Source organism: Polypterus senegalus, chromosome 15 (genome assembly GCF_016835505.1).
Source record: "Polypterus senegalus isolate Bchr_013 chromosome 15, ASM1683550v1, whole genome shotgun sequence".
NCBI classification, from domain to species: domain Eukaryota; kingdom Metazoa; phylum Chordata; class Cladistia; order Polypteriformes; family Polypteridae; genus Polypterus; species Polypterus senegalus.
Window position 1 is genome coordinate 126,354,048 of NC_053168.1, and position 19,194 is coordinate 126,373,241.

Here is a 19,194-nt window from a genome sequence, read left to right on the forward strand (position 1 = left end):
GCACGTGCCCAGACCATCTCAGTCTACTCTCCCAATCGGTCACCAAACTGTCATACCTGTGCTGACCAGGACAACATTACAAATAGGGAAAGTAAAATGATAATAATAATAAATAAGCAAATCACACCACAAAATAAAGATATCCTGGTAATCACAGCCCGTTGAAGAACCAGATCTGCCCACGTCTAATCACTGGGGCATCAAGCTTTCTCTCTTGCTTTAGGCCTGCAAGAATTTTTGGAAAAATCTATGAATTTGGAGTATAAAGCAGGGGTCGCCAAGTCCGGTCCTGGAGGAGCAACGTGGCTGCAGATTTTAATTCTAACCCTTTTCTGAATGATTGACCTGTTTTTGCTGCTGATTAGCTTCTTTTGAATTCATTTTAATTGACCTGCTATTGAAGACTCAGACCCCTCAATTGTTTCTTTTTCCTTAATTAGCTGCCAAACAATAATGAGATACAAATTGAGCCAAAACAACTGGTGTCCATCATACAATATCTGAACATAAAGAAAGGGGAAGGTCTCAGGAATGCTGATCTGCTCAAGTCCACAAGAAATTTTAACTGTGAAGAGAAAATCGACAATTTCAGAAATATCTGCTAATGCACCACAAGAGCAGCAACAAGCCATAGAATTAAAGAACGAGTTTAATTAACAACAAGAATCGGCAACTCATTAAGCAGCTGGTTGGAGTGAAATTGGTTGGAGTTTAAGGCTCTGACTGAGTTGGACTTCTGTTGGCTCCCTCACTTCACATTTCATTTCTGTTTGGGTGCCATTTAAGGAAAGAAATGAAGGAACTCAGAGGAACAAATCTTAAACCAGCAATTCAATTAAAATGAATTCACAAGAAGTTAATTAGCAGCACAAATGGGGCACTCATTACAAAAAGGGTTAGAATGAAAACCTGAAGCCATGGTGGTCCTCCAGGACTAGACTTGGTGACCCCGGTATAAAGCAGTAAAGAGTTTCAAAAGCACTTTGGTCTTTCCAATCAAAACCCGGCTAGATAAAACAGCAAACACAGAATCTTCATAAAATAAAAATAAATAACACCAATCACAATACTTTGGCTTTTGGATCTTTGAAGATTTAGTGTTTTTAATCTCCTGGTCCTTCCCTTCTGTCCTGGTGACCTGTCGTGTTGCTATTAATCTGAACAATGCTGAACATTCCTTAAGTTACTGTTTTCTAAGACGCGTACTGATGTCCTGCTTTGTTTAAATCAGCTGATTTTTATTTCACCTCCAGGTTCCTCTCCTTTTCCAATGGAGGTCGGTAATTGCACTGCTGAGCCCCTGGACTGCAGTCTGCCTTCCTTTTCCAATTCAAGTGCGGACGCCTTCATATTCCAGTTTTCCAGCTGTGTGTCTCCGACAGTTACTGCCATCAGGCCCCCCAGAGGAACAATCCATGATGTGTTAAACATTGAGGGAACGGGATTCAGCAGCTCCGCCTGTGCCAATGAAGTAAGGGAATGTCTCAAAGAGGACTGATGGATTATAACGTGAATGTCAGAACATTTACAGTGTTAAGTGCTGAGTTCTGCTCCTCACGGAGTTATGTAGGCCTTATGCTGATTTTGTTGTTAAAGGAAAAAGGTGAAGGATATTCCCATGCTAAAAAATATTTAAAACAAGGCTACCTGGCCTTCCTTAGGTGGGTGACTGAAAAAGCAAAAAAAACTTGTTACATAAATTGGAGAGAGCAAAACCAGGGTGATGAAAGGAGTGAAAGGCAGGAGAAGGCATGAAAAGCAACGAGGAGTGACTCAAATCTAAAAGACAGCTTACCTTCTTCCATGAATTCATTCTTAGTTGTTTCAATTGCTTCAAGCCCCTCGAAACTTTGAATGAGGCAATGCCTCCTAAAGCTAGGCCTCAAGGCACGTGACTATAAGAATGACAAATCAGTCTGGCTTCAAACTCTGGAAGCAGGCTTCATGGCCTACATAGGCCAAAATCAGACCAAAGTTGAAAAACAAATCAGTAAACTTCACAAAGAGAAAACGAAACACCTCTGGTCAAGTAGAACTTTCTCCAACTGACAAGTCTTTGCAAATTGTTCAACTGCCTAATGTGTTGAAAGAAAATATTTGGTGATGTAGTTTATTAAGACAGTAGAGAACTAAGGAGATCATTCAACCCATGTGTCACTCCTTTCTTTAGAAAATATCTAAACTATACCATCCAGATCATTCTTAAAGGTTTTTAGGTTTCTGCTCTAACTCCATGTCACAGCAGTTTATTTCAGATTCCCACAATTCTTTAGGGCTTCAGTCCTAAATGCACTCCACCTTAATTTCTGCCTGTGTCCCGAAGTATGTGATTCACAGTTGATTTATAAGATTTCTGCTAGATCTGTTTTATGCCTTTGAGACTTTTGAAGACCTGGATGAGGTCCCCATGGAGTTTCTTCTGTTCAAACTGAACAGGTTTAATTCTTTGAGTCGGTCACAGTAGGACGTGTCCTCAAGTCCTGAGATGCTCCTGACTGCTCTCCTCTACACAGCTTTAGGTGCTGCTCTGTCTTTCTTGTAGCGCGGTGACCAGAACTGCACACCGTACTCCAGATGTGGTCTCACTACTGCATCACATAGTCATCTTCATAATGTCCCTTGATTTACATCCAATAGTTTTAACAATATAACCAAACATTTAATTTGCCTTTTTAATCACTTCTGCTCACTGCTTACAGTAGACGATGAAAGTGTTGTGTTAACATCAACCCTTCAATGCTTCTCAGACGTTGCTTTCTGTAGCTCCGTATCTCCCATCTTCTATTTATAATTGACGTTCCTTTGGCCCATGTGTAGCACTTTACACGTTTCTTCATTAAACTTCATTTTCCAGGTGGTCACCCAGTTCTGAAGCTTGTCCAGGTCTTTTTGAATTCTTATTGCTGCCTCCTCAATGTCTGTCATTCCTATGAATTTCACAAGTAAATTAACACTACTGGAATCAATGTTATTAAAATCAATCACAAAAAGTAACAAAGGGTCTGCGGACAGACCCCCAAGGGACTCCACTGATGGCCTCCTCCATTCTCCTCTTATCTGTACTCTTTGTCTCCTGGCAGTTAACTGACTTGAGATGTGAGACCAAGTCGAGATCAATATATTGTTGAATTAATAAGCAATATGCGTCTACTCCGGGTTACCAGTAAACTTTGCTTTAACTCCCCAGTATAACCAGTTGACTTTTTTTTTAACAGGTCACCATTGGAGGTCACCCATGTGAGGTTATCAACAGCACATTCACAGAAATCAACTGTTATGTCAATCCAGAAGACATTCTTCCAGTGGGTTTTGCAGAACTTGTGTCCGTGACTGTGAATAACCGGGGCAATGCCATCAGCACAATCGTCAATGAGTTTGATCGTCGATTCGTTTTGTTACCAACTGTCGATTCAATCAGCCCCAGTGTGGGGTCCACCACAGGAAACACAAGGGTGACGATACTCGGATCCGGGTTTTCAGGCTCCGTGAGCATCACTGTGGTCGGCATGCCCTGCTCCATTGTGTCATTCAGCTACACAAGTATCATCTGTGATACGGCGCCCTCTGCTGAAAGAGCAGGGAACGTTCAGCTATCAGTGAATGGCATCCCCGCTGCCTGCTATTCGGACTGCAGGTTCCATTACACAGATTCCTCCCTTCCTCAGGTAGACAGCGTCTCACCGGACACAGTAGACAGCAGCTCTACAGTCCTTTCTATTAACGGAACAGGCTTTGGGAGCGACCCAGACAACGTGCTCATTTTAATTGGAGACTTCACCTTTCATCCAAGTCAGGTCACAGAAACAGAAATCACCTGCCCCATTGGGCCACTGCCTGCTGGAAGTTACATTTTAAATGTTGTGGTGATGAGCAAAGGCCTAGCCACTGGAAACATCGCCATATCCAGCCTTGCAACTGCCACGCTGTCACCGAATTCTGGAAGTTTCCTCGGTGGGACGACACTCCTCATTACCGGGAATGGGTTTTACCCTGGCTACACCACAGTGACTGTAGGGGGCATCCCCTGTGCCATCACTAATATAACAACGAGTGAAGTGAAATGTACAACCGCGGCCAACAACCGAGGAAACGCATCTGTGAACATCCAAGTCCTGTCAACCGTCTACCCGCCGTTATACTTCATGTACTCTGTGGACAGCACTCCGGTGATCAGCTCAGTGGACCCATCAACAGGTAGGCTGATAGTTTATGGTTTAAATAGCCAAAGTATGCTGTTACATTCGTTAAGGAAATACGCGACTAACTAAATAAAAGATGACAGCAAGGAAGGGCGGCCTTCAGTTCACAGCAGTGAAACGTCTGCATGTGACTGGGTTAGGAGATACTGGGTACATTGAGAATGCAGGTCATGTGACGTGTCACGGAGGAAATAACTTAAATTAGTAATGAATCAAATAAAGTCAAAAGAAATTAAACAGTCACTGAGGATACATTTTAAACAGAAACGAAAAAGTGACAAAACAAAAGAGAAGAAACAATTAAATAAGAATTAATAAAATGGAAAAAGGGAGAAATAATTGGAAAGGAAACGAAGTCTCAAATGCAGTTCAGAAGGCACAAGTCAGACAGGTGGGCAAAATTCAATAAAACCTGAGCAGCAAGTCTCCTGTGTGACACGTTGATCTCAGGTGCGAGAGCCTGCCTGCTGTAATATGGCGCCCTCATAGGTTTCGCTGTCTTATGATTTGTGTTCGTTTTTAAAAAAAGTCTCAGACTTCTGTGCAGCTAGAAACCTCCGTTGGGTCACATGTTAGGAATGTAATTCTGTAATCAGAACTTAAATTTGAGCGCTCGTCTGGAAGCTCATTCGCTCATTTTGTTTTGGTGATAGCAGTCACAATTTTGCAGTTTGTGTCACCATGTCCATGGGATTCTACCCCATGATGCACTGGGTCGTTGTGTTTATGACATCGTGAGGTAAGCTGGTAAACGTCCCCCAAACAGTCTTTTAGTATCTGAAATTAGACCAATTACAGTCAATATACGCTTAACACTTTCGACTTCTGGTTTTGTGAAACGACTTCTGCCTTCTGACTTTAGGTTTGTGTTTTGCAGACTCTTACATCTGGTGATTGGTCTTCCATCTTATGGAGTTCTGCATTCACCTGCATTTGTCTACCCTTTTGTGACATCCCTAAAATCTCTGAACCTCGATTAATTTAATATTATTCATCAACCAATATTTCATTTATTTTCCATCTGAACTTATGAATAGTGTTTGATTTGGTGTGTATATTTGACAAACAAAGCTGATTGTTACAGTAGAAAACAAAGGACTTCCTAAACCACAGCACCTTTGTATTCACGACACTCTTGTTTGCTGTTTTTATTAGGATCAAGTGGAATGACCATTTCCATCTCTGGCTCTGGGTTTGGCACAGTGGCAGATGACATTGTTGTGACCATCGGTGGCGCTCCATGTGCTGTTATAGAAGTTAATGACACTGAAGTCCAGTGCATTTTGGGCAGCCATTCGGGAGGCTCCTTTGCAATCACACTTCTCCACGTGATGAAGGGATACGCCACGTCAAGCGTTTCCTTCATCTATAAACTCGACCTGAAATCCGTCACCCCAAGTCAAGGTAAGAAGCACACAAATAACTTGAAACAATACACAGCTGGATAATCTGATGAAGGGAAAATGGTGTACATCGACTAGTCACAAGTATGGATGATGATGGTGAAAAGGCCACGGGAAACTTTATTCTCTAATGTTATCAAATCAATTTGAAGACGTGTGTTATAATCAAATACGTAAAATATGTGAAGTGTCTCCTAAACCCCCCAAAAATGTAAATGCATTTCATTATAACTGGTGTCTCAGCACAAAGGCCATGACCAGAAGAAGAAATCTCCTTGGCATTGCATGGAGTGTTATGCGCTACTTTGTCTCATTCTGGACCAGAACAGTTTTTGAATAATTTTCTGATATTTGAAATAAATGTATTTAGTTTAAATGTATTTATTTGGCCAACACTTTTATTCCAAGTGACTTACAATGTTTAAGATAAATTGGTTACATTTAATTTTGTTTTTTGCCAATTGGAACACATGCAGAGAAGTGACTTGCTGATGGTCACACAGTGTCAGTGGTGGAATTCGAACCCACAACCTAAGGCTTTAAAGTCCACCATGCCACACTGTTCATTGCGGAGAAACGTTTGGCCATATTGAAAAATGTGCTAAAGTTCTGTCTTTGTAATTTTCTTTTTTGGAAGCTGTTGGATCTTTCAATGTTTTGCATATTTTTCAAATGACAACTAAAAATTTGAAAGGTGTTTGTCCAGTTTTTGGCTGTTTATATCATTCGTGCAGCTAAACTATATTGTAAACAGGGCTCTACTAATTGTTTTCTGAAAAGTCAAATGAAACACTTGGGGACGCATTTCAGCTTCATACTATGAACAGGCAGAGTTCACAACTGGTTTACATGAGGGTTTCTCCCAAGTCACTCTTATATTAAATGGCAGTGCATCGCAGGAGATCCATGAAGTCGGTCACGCTGGGTTGCCACAACAACATGGCTCTGATGATTGTCATATTAGCTCCTCCCCCGCTTTGGCACACCCCCACCCACTCTGACAATCGAGGAGGAACGTGTCTCAAAGACACTTAAAGGGTCCCGACAAAAAAAAAAAAAGAATAATAATCCATTCATTCATTAATTAAGAAATGCTGGCTTTAACCTTGCAGGGCTGATGCACAATAAAATCGCTTCATTTTCATTTTATTAATAAATGTACTTATATTTTATTTAAAATAAGTAACAAAATGTTAAAAAAAATTTCAGGGTGACTTACAGAACTGGGTTACAAAGGTCTACAGCAATGAAACTGATTTGTAGGCCGAGATCTGCCGGTGACTGTTCTCTATTGTCAAAAACGAACAACGAAATTACTTTTTGTGACAACCATAAGCTGCATTTAAAGAAAAGCCCAATAATTCCAAATATGTTGTAAACAGTGTGATCAAGTAACTAGAGCAAATTTTTATTGCTCAAAGTACAGCAGCATAAATTGTTACTGCACCGGTTAATGAAGGGTACATTCCATATTATATATTGTATTACATTAGTATATTGCACATTACCAATACAGCTTATTGCATGTCATGTTGTCACGTCTAATATCTGTGTTCCTTAATCTTAAATTTGCATGAAGTATTTTTATTTTAGAGTTTTATAATTTCCATGCCATCTTACTTCTCCATTTTCTGAATGAAGGGTCAGCTAAGCAGGCAAATGTCTAAAGCTGTTTGTCAGTCAAAACATTTAAATGGTTTCCAAATGCCTCGGTTACAGGAAGCTTTGGAGGCGGAGCCATTCTGCAGTTGAGCGGCGATGGATTTGACGAGCAGCTGTCGGCCGTCTTTGTGTGTAACACTTCATGCGTCGTGGACACGCTCAGGTCTTCGTCCACCACTCTGTACTGCGAGGTGCCACTTTCTAATGGTAAGTTCTTCTTGCTCACAATGATTCTTAATGAATTTGTTTTGTGGTTATGAACAAATGTTTTTCAGGTTGTCAAGACTTTGATTTTTGGTTTACATTTAAAACTTGACGTTTGGCTGTCTGTCTTTTCTGGTTACGACCCTCTCCTGTTTTCTGACGTGTGTCTCATCTCCCATTCCTGCTCATTTCAAAAAATCCCAACTGTCGTGACCTGAGTCAGCACGTCTGGACCCTTTCATGAGGCCCCTTCTCATGGTAATAACTCATCGGTGCCCAGCGCTGTTAAGACCACCTTCCCTGCAAAAGTGAATTGGGTTAGAGAACTTTACATTGTGTTGTGTAGAACTGAATCTTTTTATTTGAACCCACCAAAACATTCATTGCTTTGCTCTTTTAAATTGCATTCTTTACAGTTTTAGTTTTGTCCCTAAGGCTCCTGTTAAGTTCATAGTTGTCTCCAAATAGACATGATGGGCTCTTTGATGGGTGGGCATCTCCTCCGGAGTGTCAAAATAATGTTTGGTTATTCATTTCTTACAAACATCTGGTACCTTTTTTGGATTCCTTTTTGTATTTTATTTGGGGTTTTGGATTCCAGATATTTAGTTCCTTTTTACCAAGCCCTGATTAAGACCCCCACAGGCCCTGCGGGACATAACTCCTTAACAAAGAGTTGATCATACATCTAACAATGCAGCACGCACACCCAGTCGTTTAACGTGGCGCGGTATTTCCCTCTTTTGCTGTCGGTACACAGAGACTGAATCGTTTTGTCAGCAGGATTATTTGTGAAAAGGCCTTTTGACGTCACAGGCCCAGGGTGCTCATCCAGAATACTGCGATGGTAAATCTGCCTGAACTAAAATGTACTTATCGTAGTTAGTGATAAAGCCATTTATATTTGTCATTGATACTGGCATTTGGTCTTGATTGCCATTGCTTTACTGTAGACGCATTGGCAGTGATGCCACAGGCGCCATAGTAGAAAGGTCGATAGTTTCACTTCCACAGTACCCGAGTTCAACTCTCTGCATTTGTCTCTGATTGTTACAGTTGTTATCTCAGTTATGACCCTTACTTGTTGTTTGTTTCTTTTATTTTTTTGACCCACTCTTTCAAAGTCGGTCCCACAAATTCTTCGTGGCAGCACACAATGTGTGAACTCACAACCAATCTGGCGTTGCCATCCCTGCTCCTTCCAGAGCTCCTGTATTTATTTCAGAGAACGTCTGCTACAACAGTAAAGCACCGTTTACATTCAAACGGCCATGACGGTGTGAATTGTGATGCTGCTGCCTTTCCATTTGTCCTGTGCTTTGGAATATCTGATATGTTTTTGTAAGGTTATGAATCTGCTTGGACTGAAAAAAAAATCATAAAAATGTAAAGGTTTTTCATTTATATGTTAAATTTTGACAGGCACAGGATCGAGCCAGGTTTGTGACGTGACAGTTTCCATTGGCAATAATTTGGTGACCTTGTCAAATGCCTTCACTTACGAGTCATTGCTGACCCCTGTGGTTACCGCAGTGACTCCAAGAAGAGGTGGCACTGGAGGCGGCACAAGTCTCACCATCAGTGGCTCTGGATTTGGGTAAGCATCTCAACGAATGGCTGACAGTCTGAAGACAAAAAGAGACGTAAAATGGCCTTCAGACATTGAAATTAAAGACAGGTGGGATTTAATCCTTCACACTTGTTAGAGTTATTCCAGCATTGCCTGAATTAATCACATCGTTATGAAAAGACATACCTGGGAATATTATGGGCACTGAAATACAAAGCTAAGCCCCAAACCCGAGACACAACTACACAAGGACAGTCGCCGGTTCAACCAAAGCTTATTTTTAGTTTCCTCAGTTGTGCGCAATCCAATCCAATGCACTTCTTTTCTTTACTTTTCTTTTCTGTCCTCCTCCACTCTTCCCACCACCTGACTAGGAGAAGGAATGTCACACCTCCCTTCTTGACCATCCGCCATATTGGGCTCCTGCTCCGTTGATCACATTTCATACCTTTTTAATTTGATTGCACAGTACAGGCTGCTCCCTGAAGTGCATTTCACTGTATGATGATGTGTGTGTACCCGTGACAAACAAAATCTCAATCTAACTCTACCTCTTGTATTAAACCTCCATTCAAATGAAATTGTAATCTCGTAAAACTAACAGTCCAGCCAGGCCAGGTCCATTTATAAGAAGGTCCAACTAAAACGTTGCTGTGATATTTGAAAAGGAAACTGCAATACGTTGAGAGTTCTCATGTCTGCCACTTCTCCTTGTTGTTTTTCAGTTCTGACATTGATAAAGTCATGGTCACTATCGCCAGAACACCCTGTAATGTAACATACGTAAATGAAACGGAGATCATCTGCATCACTGATGCCCAACCACAGTCTCAGAGAACTAAAGTTAAGGTGAACGTCGGCGGCAATGGAATCGCAAAACTGGTAAGTGTGAAGGAGAAGTGACGTATGTAAAATGTCTCAACAAAGTCTCTCTGAGGTACCCACACACAAACTCCAAAGAAATCCCAATGTGCCTTCAGGTTGACGTTGGGTGATGAGAACTGATGAGGGAAACGATTAGAGTGCAATCGAACCTGCAGCTGGTGTTTCGCAAGTAGTGATGTTTCCTGCATCAGCGTGTGGATTTTCATCTCCTCTTCAACTTCGGGCAGCAGCATTTCTTACTTTGGTTGAGTTTTCCCCCTTAGACTTGAAGGGCTTCCTGGGTTTATGGTGAATCAGGGAATTTGGAGTTTTGTGGATGAAGGGGAGGAAGGACAAAACTCGGCTGGAAGGTGTGGGGATGGTGAAAAGGGAAAGACAGAGAAAGAATATAAAATGTTTATTTCAACTGGGATTGTTGTGGTATACTTGTGTCTGGGGTTCAGGGCCATCTTAACATATGGGCACAATGGGCACTGGCCGCAGGCCCCAAGAGCATATGGACCCACAGTGTTTCTGATGCCCATGCATGTTTCTGTTTTGCAGTTAAATCAAGGGCCCTGCCACACTACTTTGCCCAGGGGCCTAGGATGCTGTTAAGACAGCTCTGACTGGCAACCCCTGCAGGCTTCACTGTCCTTTAGTGGACGCAGATTACACTGGTCTACAAATAAATATTTTTTGTTTGCTTCTGGGAACTTCAGAGCATCTCTTTATTGAGTTTTTTACTCTGATTTCAAATTAAGCTAGCATATCAGGTTTTTGAAATACACATCATTGCCGTTCTGACCCTTTTGAATATCAATATAACATATCAACACAATATCTGGAGTTTGAAATCTGTCCCGCCAAAATTGTTTTGATGTGTTTATTCTGAAAACAAACCAGAAGGCGATACCAGAGACACGTTAAAGCAGATTTATGTCAGTTTACCTCAATATAAAAATGCTGGAGGCCCTCGCTTTTGCGCTTGTACTGCACATCCGTCTCTCTTTGCAAGAACCAACAGTAGTCACCCATCATGCTCGGAGTGAATTTTCCCCAATATCAGTTTTACATCACCTTTATATCTTGATGAAATCTTTCCCCCATGCTCATCTCTGACATCGCTTACATTTGGTGGAAAAACGTTGAGATGAGAATGCCAAAAATGCATCTTCAGTGACATTCTGTCTCCCATAAGCTAATATACTTTCAGCAGGTTCTCCGCAAGCTCAGCATAATTCTCTGCTCTGTGACTGCCAAGAAAATTCTGGACAACCCACACGAATGAGGGTGCTGATTCAGTGGGCTTCAGTTTCCTTTTGAACTCCTCGTCAAGCATCAGTTCACGGATTTCAGGGCCAACACAAACACCTTCCTTCATTTTGGCTTCACTTTTTTTGAGACCAAACTTATTTCTTAAATGCTGAAATGCATCGTCTTTACTGTCCAGTCACCCTAGGTGTCCAAGACCTGGAACATCATAACTAAAAAACGGGACGTTCTGCTGAACGAAAATGGTTTTCAGATTTGGAGTCAGCAAGTGAAATTTGTTAAAGTACAGATGAAAGAATTCCAGTAGCAAAATACTTGTTGACCAGTGTGATGTTTGGTCAATATAGAGCCTGACATGGGGAGCAGGGGAGACAACCCAAAGAGACTTGGAGAAAATGTGTCGACCCCACGCACAGAGGGACCCAGTGGCCCAGGGGTCTGCACCTGTGAAGCAGCTGAATGGCCAGGTGGTCTCTTGTAGGACATTTTGCGAGTGTGTTCTGTTTGAAGGAATAATTCTGTACTGTTTGCTTTGAAGTCCCTGAATCGTTTGGCCCCTATTTATCTTCCTGATCTTGTACACCCTTACTCTCTTTTACGATTGCTGAGGTCCTCTGATCAGAGGTTATTGAACTTAAGCTTAATGGGAGGCTGTGCTTTTCCAGTAGCAGCCTCTAAGCTTTTAAAAGTCTGCATTTTTAGATGAGGTCAGCACCAGCTTGGGTTACTTTTAAATTTCACCTAAAAGCCTTTCTTTTTGTCTTAGCTATTTAAACTTTGTATTTTATTTATACTATTTATACTTTTCATTTAATCAGTTTTAGTGCACTTATTTTATCTATATATGTATTTGTGTATTTGCTGTACAGCGCTTTGGTCAAATTCTGTTGTTTTTAAAGTACTTTACAAATAAAATTGGCTTGACTTCAATAGAAAGCCTGTAAACACTGACCTTCTGGCTCTCTGCAGGACAACGCTGATTTCTTTTACATTGATGTCTGGTCCTCTCCATACACATGGGGTGGAGAAACGCCACCGGACGACGGATCTTTTGCTGTCATTACACCGGGGCAGACCATCTTACTGGACACCAGCACAGCCGTCCTAAAAATGCTTCTCATTCAAGGTAAGCGTTCGAATGCAGAAGTCAGAGCAGGGAGGGCAGACAGGAAAACATGGAGCAGGACAAGGGCAAGGCCTTAGAAGGCCCCAGTAGTAGTTAAGAATCATACGTGTCTATGCCAGCGTGAGGAGCTGGGCACCTCCAGAGAACAGCATGGTGTTTGAGTTCAGGAGCATCCATGTAGGCCAAAAATCAGAGACGCCACTTTATGAAGCAGCCTGGATTACAGAACACGGGGTTGTAGACAGTATCTCAGTTGTTTTGTATTCTTATTTCATGATGTAGACTTGTGAGTTTAGTCAGATGTTAAGTTTGAACTCGCCTAACCAACGATGAAACAGCAGCGCTGACCATTAATCTGACTGCAAATGATTGCTTTTGGTCTAAATGATGACTTTTATCTTTATGATATAAAATAGTACAACGTGTGCCTTAAAACCAATGTCCGCTACACAGACGACATCTTCACAATCTTGAGGACCTCCTTCTTTTTCATAATGAATATAATTCTTTCCACCCCAACATAAAACTGAAGCTGAATTACTCTAAAACAGAAGTCAGCTTCCTTGACACCACCGTTCAACTGAAAGACAACCCCCTTGTAACTTCTGTGTTTCACAAACCGACAGACAGACGGACCTACCTGAGAAGTGACAGCTTCCACCCCAAGCATATAAGATGCTCCATTATTTTCAGCCAAGCAATACATTACAGCTCAGACCCGACAGACCGGGATAGATGACTGCAGGAGATTTCATCAGACAACGTTATACCCCCAAAACAACACACACTCATATAAGTAGAGCAACTGCCATACCCAGAGACCACCTTCTGGGATATAAAAACAAAGACAACAAGAACTGCACCCCCTTGTTATCACCTACAACCCACATCTTGGAGTACTTCAAAAAATTATAGAAGAACTTCAGCCAATGCTACACAATGACAAAATGCTGAAAAATGGATTTCAAGGACCTCCACTTCTGGCATTCAGACAAGCGCCAAACCTGCAGCGACTAATTGTCTGAAGCTCCCTAAGTGAACCAGCAGAAAACGGCACATCTCCCTGCCTACAGAACAGACATGTCCTTACATTTCTGATACTGAATGTGTAGTTATACCACACTGCCGACTAGAACATCGCATAAAGGGATTGTTTCCTGCAGATCATCTAATGTGGTCCACCTAACTCTCTGTATGAAATGTCCCGACCCTGCACTCTTTGTGGGAGAAACTGGACAAACACTCTGCCAAGAATGAATTTACACAGGTTCGACATTAAACTTGGCAACAGAGATGTTCCTGTAGCAGCCTTAGACACTGTGAGAGGGACTTTAAAGTCATACAGCTTATGGGCAACTTCAGAACACAGCAAGAGAGAAAAGAATGGGAAGTGAAACTCGGGCTAAAACCGAACACATTACAACATGGTGTACATAGAGACAAGAGTTTAATGGACAGAGATGAGGATTGTTGGCGTCTCTTGGACTGACAACCTGACTGCAGACTCACATTGTATTGAAGAACTCATCAGAAACCTCCAAAGACTTTGTTGGACAGTCATCTTATCCAAAGATCTTGACCAGACATTGTTCTCCTCTCTTGCTAAACGAATCTTAGCCTGGAGAGGTCTGTTAATTTTGTACATCTAAGATGTCTCACTTAATGGTTGTCCAATGCTGTGTCTATATAAACACAGAGAACTCCAGTTTCTGTATTCCATCTCGCCTGAAGAAGGAGCCTGGGTTGCCTCGAAAGTTTGCATATTGGAATCTTTCTAATTAGCCAATAAAAGGGGTCATTTTTCTTAACATCTCACTACATGATATAAAACAGGTATAAGTTACTGCAGTAATTCAGTTAACTTGACTTGTTATCGTTTGCACTGCTCAGGTTTATATAGCCCTAGGAAGCAGTAAGAAATAGTCACCTGTCATCTGTAGCCCCAGAGGTTAATGTTTTTAAACTTGTGTGTGCTTTACAGTAAAACCTCAGGGGCTAAGCAGCCATCTTAGCGTGTTTTACATGAATAATAATTTCATATGCAGCCTCAGAGGCTAAGCGCCATTCTTCAGCTTGTGCTTCAGAATATAAACGTGTGTAGCTTGTATCTAATTCAAAGACGAACTATTAAAGAATACTCAACAAACTGATGTTAATAAGATACTGTTGCATGAAAATGGTTTTGGTTTTATATTTGAGGTGGAACCCTGGTGTTTGATGAGGTAGACCTCGAGCTGAATGCTGAAAACATCCTAATTGTGGATGGAGGCACACTGCAGGTATGTAACACCCATCTCTCCACTACTGGAACGCTTCACAAACTGTGGGCCCATGGACCCCACCAGGGGAGTCTCAGAATTAGTTGTTTGATTTGAGAATTCTAGGAGCTGAAGGGGAGAGTCTTGAGGGATTTGAGGGCCTTGAGTTTCTAGAAGGTTAGATTAAGATCTCCTTTAATTTTCTTTCCCAGCAGTGTCCCCCTCTTTTCCTCCCTCTGGTCCCTTCACTTTTTTCATTGAGGAAATTGCTGTTTAGTTTTTCAGTTCACTAAAAGCAGAGGTTAGTCTCACTCCAAAAGTGAATCAACACGTTTAAAGCCCTGTGTAAATGGGATTAGTTTTAAACCAGCAGGTACCCAAAGCTGAGTGGCACTCATCAAGAATTTTTATTATAATTGTGTTTCCACCAAATTTAATATATTGGGCTTCCATGATAATCTTTTTTTGGCCTGAAGGGTTTTGAGAGAAGATAGTTTGAGAAGTGCGACACTACATGGTTGTATGTAACTGGTGTTGGATAAATGGATAAGCACAGCTGCGTGTGTGAGGACCTACATGGACATCCAGTCGGTTCAGCGAGCCTTCAGTTGAGAAGGCCAGGAGTTTATGGAGTCTCAGTAAACAAAGCCAAATGAAGAAGACTCTTTTGGGTAATGGTGATGCACCTTATTGAAGAACGGGCAACTGGTCGCACAAAATGGTGGTCAGTTTCAATTGAATGGCAAATTGAAATTTGTGAATTCCCCTATTGGAGAGAAACCATTCAGTATAACGCATGTTTTCTGGTGCTTTCCCCATTCCGATAAATCAATCCAATCAAGTGAAAAAGTAAGAGATATGTGGAAAAACTAAGATTTCATCTTCATTTAAACAGTAGCATAAATGAAGGTGGCGTAACTGGGGAAAACCTAAAGAAAAAAAAAAACAATGAAAATTTGACTTTGTAATAATTTACTCATTGAAAAATAAACGGCTATGTCCTTTCCATGTCAGGTTCATCATTGGGTCCAATAGTTGGTATTGTCCCCTCAAATCTGTGTTTGCCAAGAGGAGATTCACCTGCCAGAGTCCAAAATTCACACTGGGAAATTTCACCAAAGTGCTAACAATAGATTTCCGTTTAGTTACCTTTGTAAATATCCACCACAAAATGAAATGTGAGAATCCGTTTTAAAATATCATTGCAGACATTGAGGTCAGACGGTGTGACATTCTGGAACGTAATGGCAAGTCTTGTTAGAAGACTCCAAAATTTTGAACAGTTTCTAAGCCGAGGTGGCATTGCAGGATTTTCAAAACACAATAATACAGCCTTGAACACAAATATATACTGTATTTAGAAAATGAAAATAAATTTGAATTCTCCACAAGTCTACGCTTTAATAAATAATAATAACAACCATAAAAAATGAAAACATGATCCGTTAGGCTGACACGTTTTGTATTTGTTGACGCAGGTTGGAACTGAACAAGCGCCGTTTCAGCACAAGGCGATCATCACCCTGCATGGCCACCTGCGCTCTCCTGAACTGCCGCTCTACGGGGCCAAGACGCTGGCCGTCAGAGAAGGGACGCTGGACCTCCACGGTAAATCACTTTAACCACGTTAATCACATTAACTGTTGATTTATGTTAAGAAGACATATTACTGTTATAATTGGATTAGTTTATTAGCCTTGATTTTGATGTTATTCATCATTTGCCTTAATTTGTTGTTATGCATATCATTATCATAGTTAAATCACTGAGTTTCTATTTCCTTCTGTATTTGTTTTGTTATGGGTACCTCCACCTTATAGCTAATGGTTCTTATTGGGCATCCGCATGATTGTCAAAATCATCATTTAGATGACTATCTGGACATCATTGTCTTATGAATTCCAGTCCACAATTCTCAACAGAGGATTCAGTCTAAAAATTAGGCCTGCAGTCTTGTGGCCTGTACCCATAAAAAAGCCAGGCATTTTAAGCCCTAAGAGGGAGAGAGGGACTATAAAAACCCTGGCCATAAAGAAGTCAAAATAACATCTTTTAATTATTTATTACTTATGTCGGAAGCAAATTTACCTAATTAATGTCATCCAGACCACTTTCTTTGACTTTGGTGTCATTATGACTGCTCTCTGGCGGTTTGAGTCCTGCTTCTTGGACAAATCCTGCAATGTGCCCTGGTGGAGAGAGGTGTGTCAAGGGTACACCTGGCGAGCATTGGGCTGTCCCAAGGGTTGGTGTTTGGGTTCTTTTCTCTTTTTTATGTACATTTTGTAACACCCCTGGCACACTTGGTTAGCCCAAAAGCATCACTGATTCACATAAAGGAGAAGCTAATATGTGTTTTACTTTAAAAAGATTTGAGCTAAAGAGAATGTTGAACCTAGGCCGTATCATCCTGTCCCATGATTTCGCATATCAGAGTTGTGCTGATGACACACAGCTGTACCTGTCATTCCCTTCAGAGGACCACACTGTCTCCACTGAAATCTCTGCATGTCTCACCAGCAGCACCATCTCCAGCTCAGCCTGGCAAAGAGGGATGTCCTTGTTATGCCAGCTCATCAGTCTTGTCAACACAACCATCTCAGTTCAGCTTGGCACACTATTGGTTATGCCAGTCAAGTCAGTATTTAACTTTATGATGGTGATCGAGAATCAGTCATCCAATAAGGACCAAATTCACTCTGTGCAACATCTGCAAGATCAGACCGTCTCTGAGTGTATGCAGCACCACTGCTGGTCCAGCTTTTGGTCTGTCACATCTTGACAACTACAGCTCTCTGCTAACAAGAATACCAGCATGTGCTGCCATGAAAACCAGTCGTATGCTGGCTCCCAGTAGCAGCACTTATTAAGATCTAATCCTTGATGCTTGCCCACAAAGACACTTGTTAGGTCATCAGAGTGAATAACAAGCTCAAGCGCAAATTAATTTCTGGGACGCCAACCCGGCCATCCCCATTTACTTTTGTTTCCAATTAAAAACAAGTGCTTAGTTGCGTAAAAGGAAACAAAAACTATTGGCATGAGAATAAAGCGGCTGGTATTAATCAGGCTTCTTGTCTGCCATCTGAAAGTCATGGAGCTCCTTAGCTCTCGTTGCTGTGGATAGAAGTGATGCCTCATTGTGATTGGACGTGTTCATATAGCTCTGGAACTGGAAGGGGTGGAGTTTGTTACTTTCACTGGGTGGATTCTCTGCACTGTGGAGGAAGTAAAGGACAAGAAAGTTAGAGGCAAAGCCCCTCTTGGTCCTGGGTGGAACTACATACCTGGGAGGAACATGGAGGGTGATTCCCCTAAAGCACATATGTAGCACCTCCTTCTCGCCAGCTCACGTCTGCTGATAAATGGCTTCAGGTGATGCCATCTCAGTGTGCCATTAAATCTCAACCTGCTCTCTTTTCATGTGTAACTCCTGGCTGGTGGAACGAGGTGTCCACCTCTATCTGAACGGCTGACATCCTCAAAGAGTTTAAGAAGCGTTGGACGGCTCTCTTGACGTGTGAATTTCTAACTAATACTGGGTTTATTAGGTTTATGCAACCAAATCTAAATACATTTCTTAGATTTTGTTCTGAGTTCTTCACTTGTGATGAGCAATTTTACATTCTTGCTTTGTCACACTTGTTCCCAAACTGCCCCCAGATTGTTTATGTTGACCACTTTTGCAAGTCACCTTGGAAAAAAAGTGACTCCTAAGCAAATAATATATAAATATTTATTGTTATTGTTATTATTTTTTTAATTCTTCGTTTACGGCTTGCCTGAAAACATCTTCCCTTAAAACTGGTGGTTTTGGATGAGGTTTTTCCTTTCAAATATTTTCTTTGGGAAAATTAGAATGTATAACCCGAGGCAGTGAGTGTATTGATGTTGAGAATTTCACTTCTCTGGCATTTCTTTTTTCACTGTGCCATGATAAAAGAAGCCACAGATGAAAGTTTGATCAAAGATGTCTTCCTCTTTCCAGGTACACCCGTTCCATTCACTTGGACCCGACTGGCTGAAACCGCAGAGGCCGGCTCGACCATCGTGGAGCTCCAGAATCCCGTGACATGGAAAGCTGGTGATGAAATTGTCATTGCATCCACCGGAGACAGGTAAACAGCAATACTGGATACCTTCAACTCAAAGTACGAGTGTAAATTCAAAAGTCATGGTAATTTGAAAATAACGCGGTATCCACAACGGATAGAAGCTGACATAATACAATATGTTCTCAGTGGATTATGAGTAGTTTGAATATGCATGGTGCAGCGCCCTGCCATTAGTCTCAGTAAAGCCAAGGTCAAATGAACATGGTCGCTCCACTGTGGGAATGCATCATTGATGAAGATCGCTCCATATTCAGGTTTCTTTGAGTGAAGTCTGCTGAAATTTGCCAAAGGATGTTGGCTGAGTACAGAAGTGAAAACATCATGACTCAAGAAAGAATCTATGTTTGCTCAGAAAGGGTTAAAGCCAGAAGTACAAGTCTAACCGATGTCGCTTGATTTGGTTGACCATCATCATTGTGTGTACAAGCCCACATTGAGACAGTGAATTCCTTCATCAGAAGACTGATGGATTACATTGTCCACCATTGCTGCACATTTGGGTATCAACTATGGATCTG

At 41.5% G+C, this 19,194-nt stretch overlaps 1 protein-coding gene across 1 annotated transcript in view; it reads left to right on the forward strand.

Annotated features, from left to right (window-relative positions):
• LOC120515531 (fibrocystin-L-like) overlaps positions 1-19,194 on the forward strand; it is a 146,851-nt gene that overhangs the window by 65,826 nt on the left and 61,831 nt on the right. Inside the window, 10 exon segments of the mRNA XM_039736592.1 lie at positions 1,254-1,471; positions 3,216-4,194; positions 5,355-5,603; positions 7,322-7,471; positions 8,891-9,065; positions 9,764-9,920; positions 12,147-12,303; positions 14,503-14,582; positions 16,040-16,169; positions 18,550-18,679. Coding sequence (XP_039592526.1) covers positions 1,254-1,471; positions 3,216-4,194; positions 5,355-5,603; positions 7,322-7,471; positions 8,891-9,065; positions 9,764-9,920; positions 12,147-12,303; positions 14,503-14,582; positions 16,040-16,169; positions 18,550-18,679 — 2,425 coding nt within the window.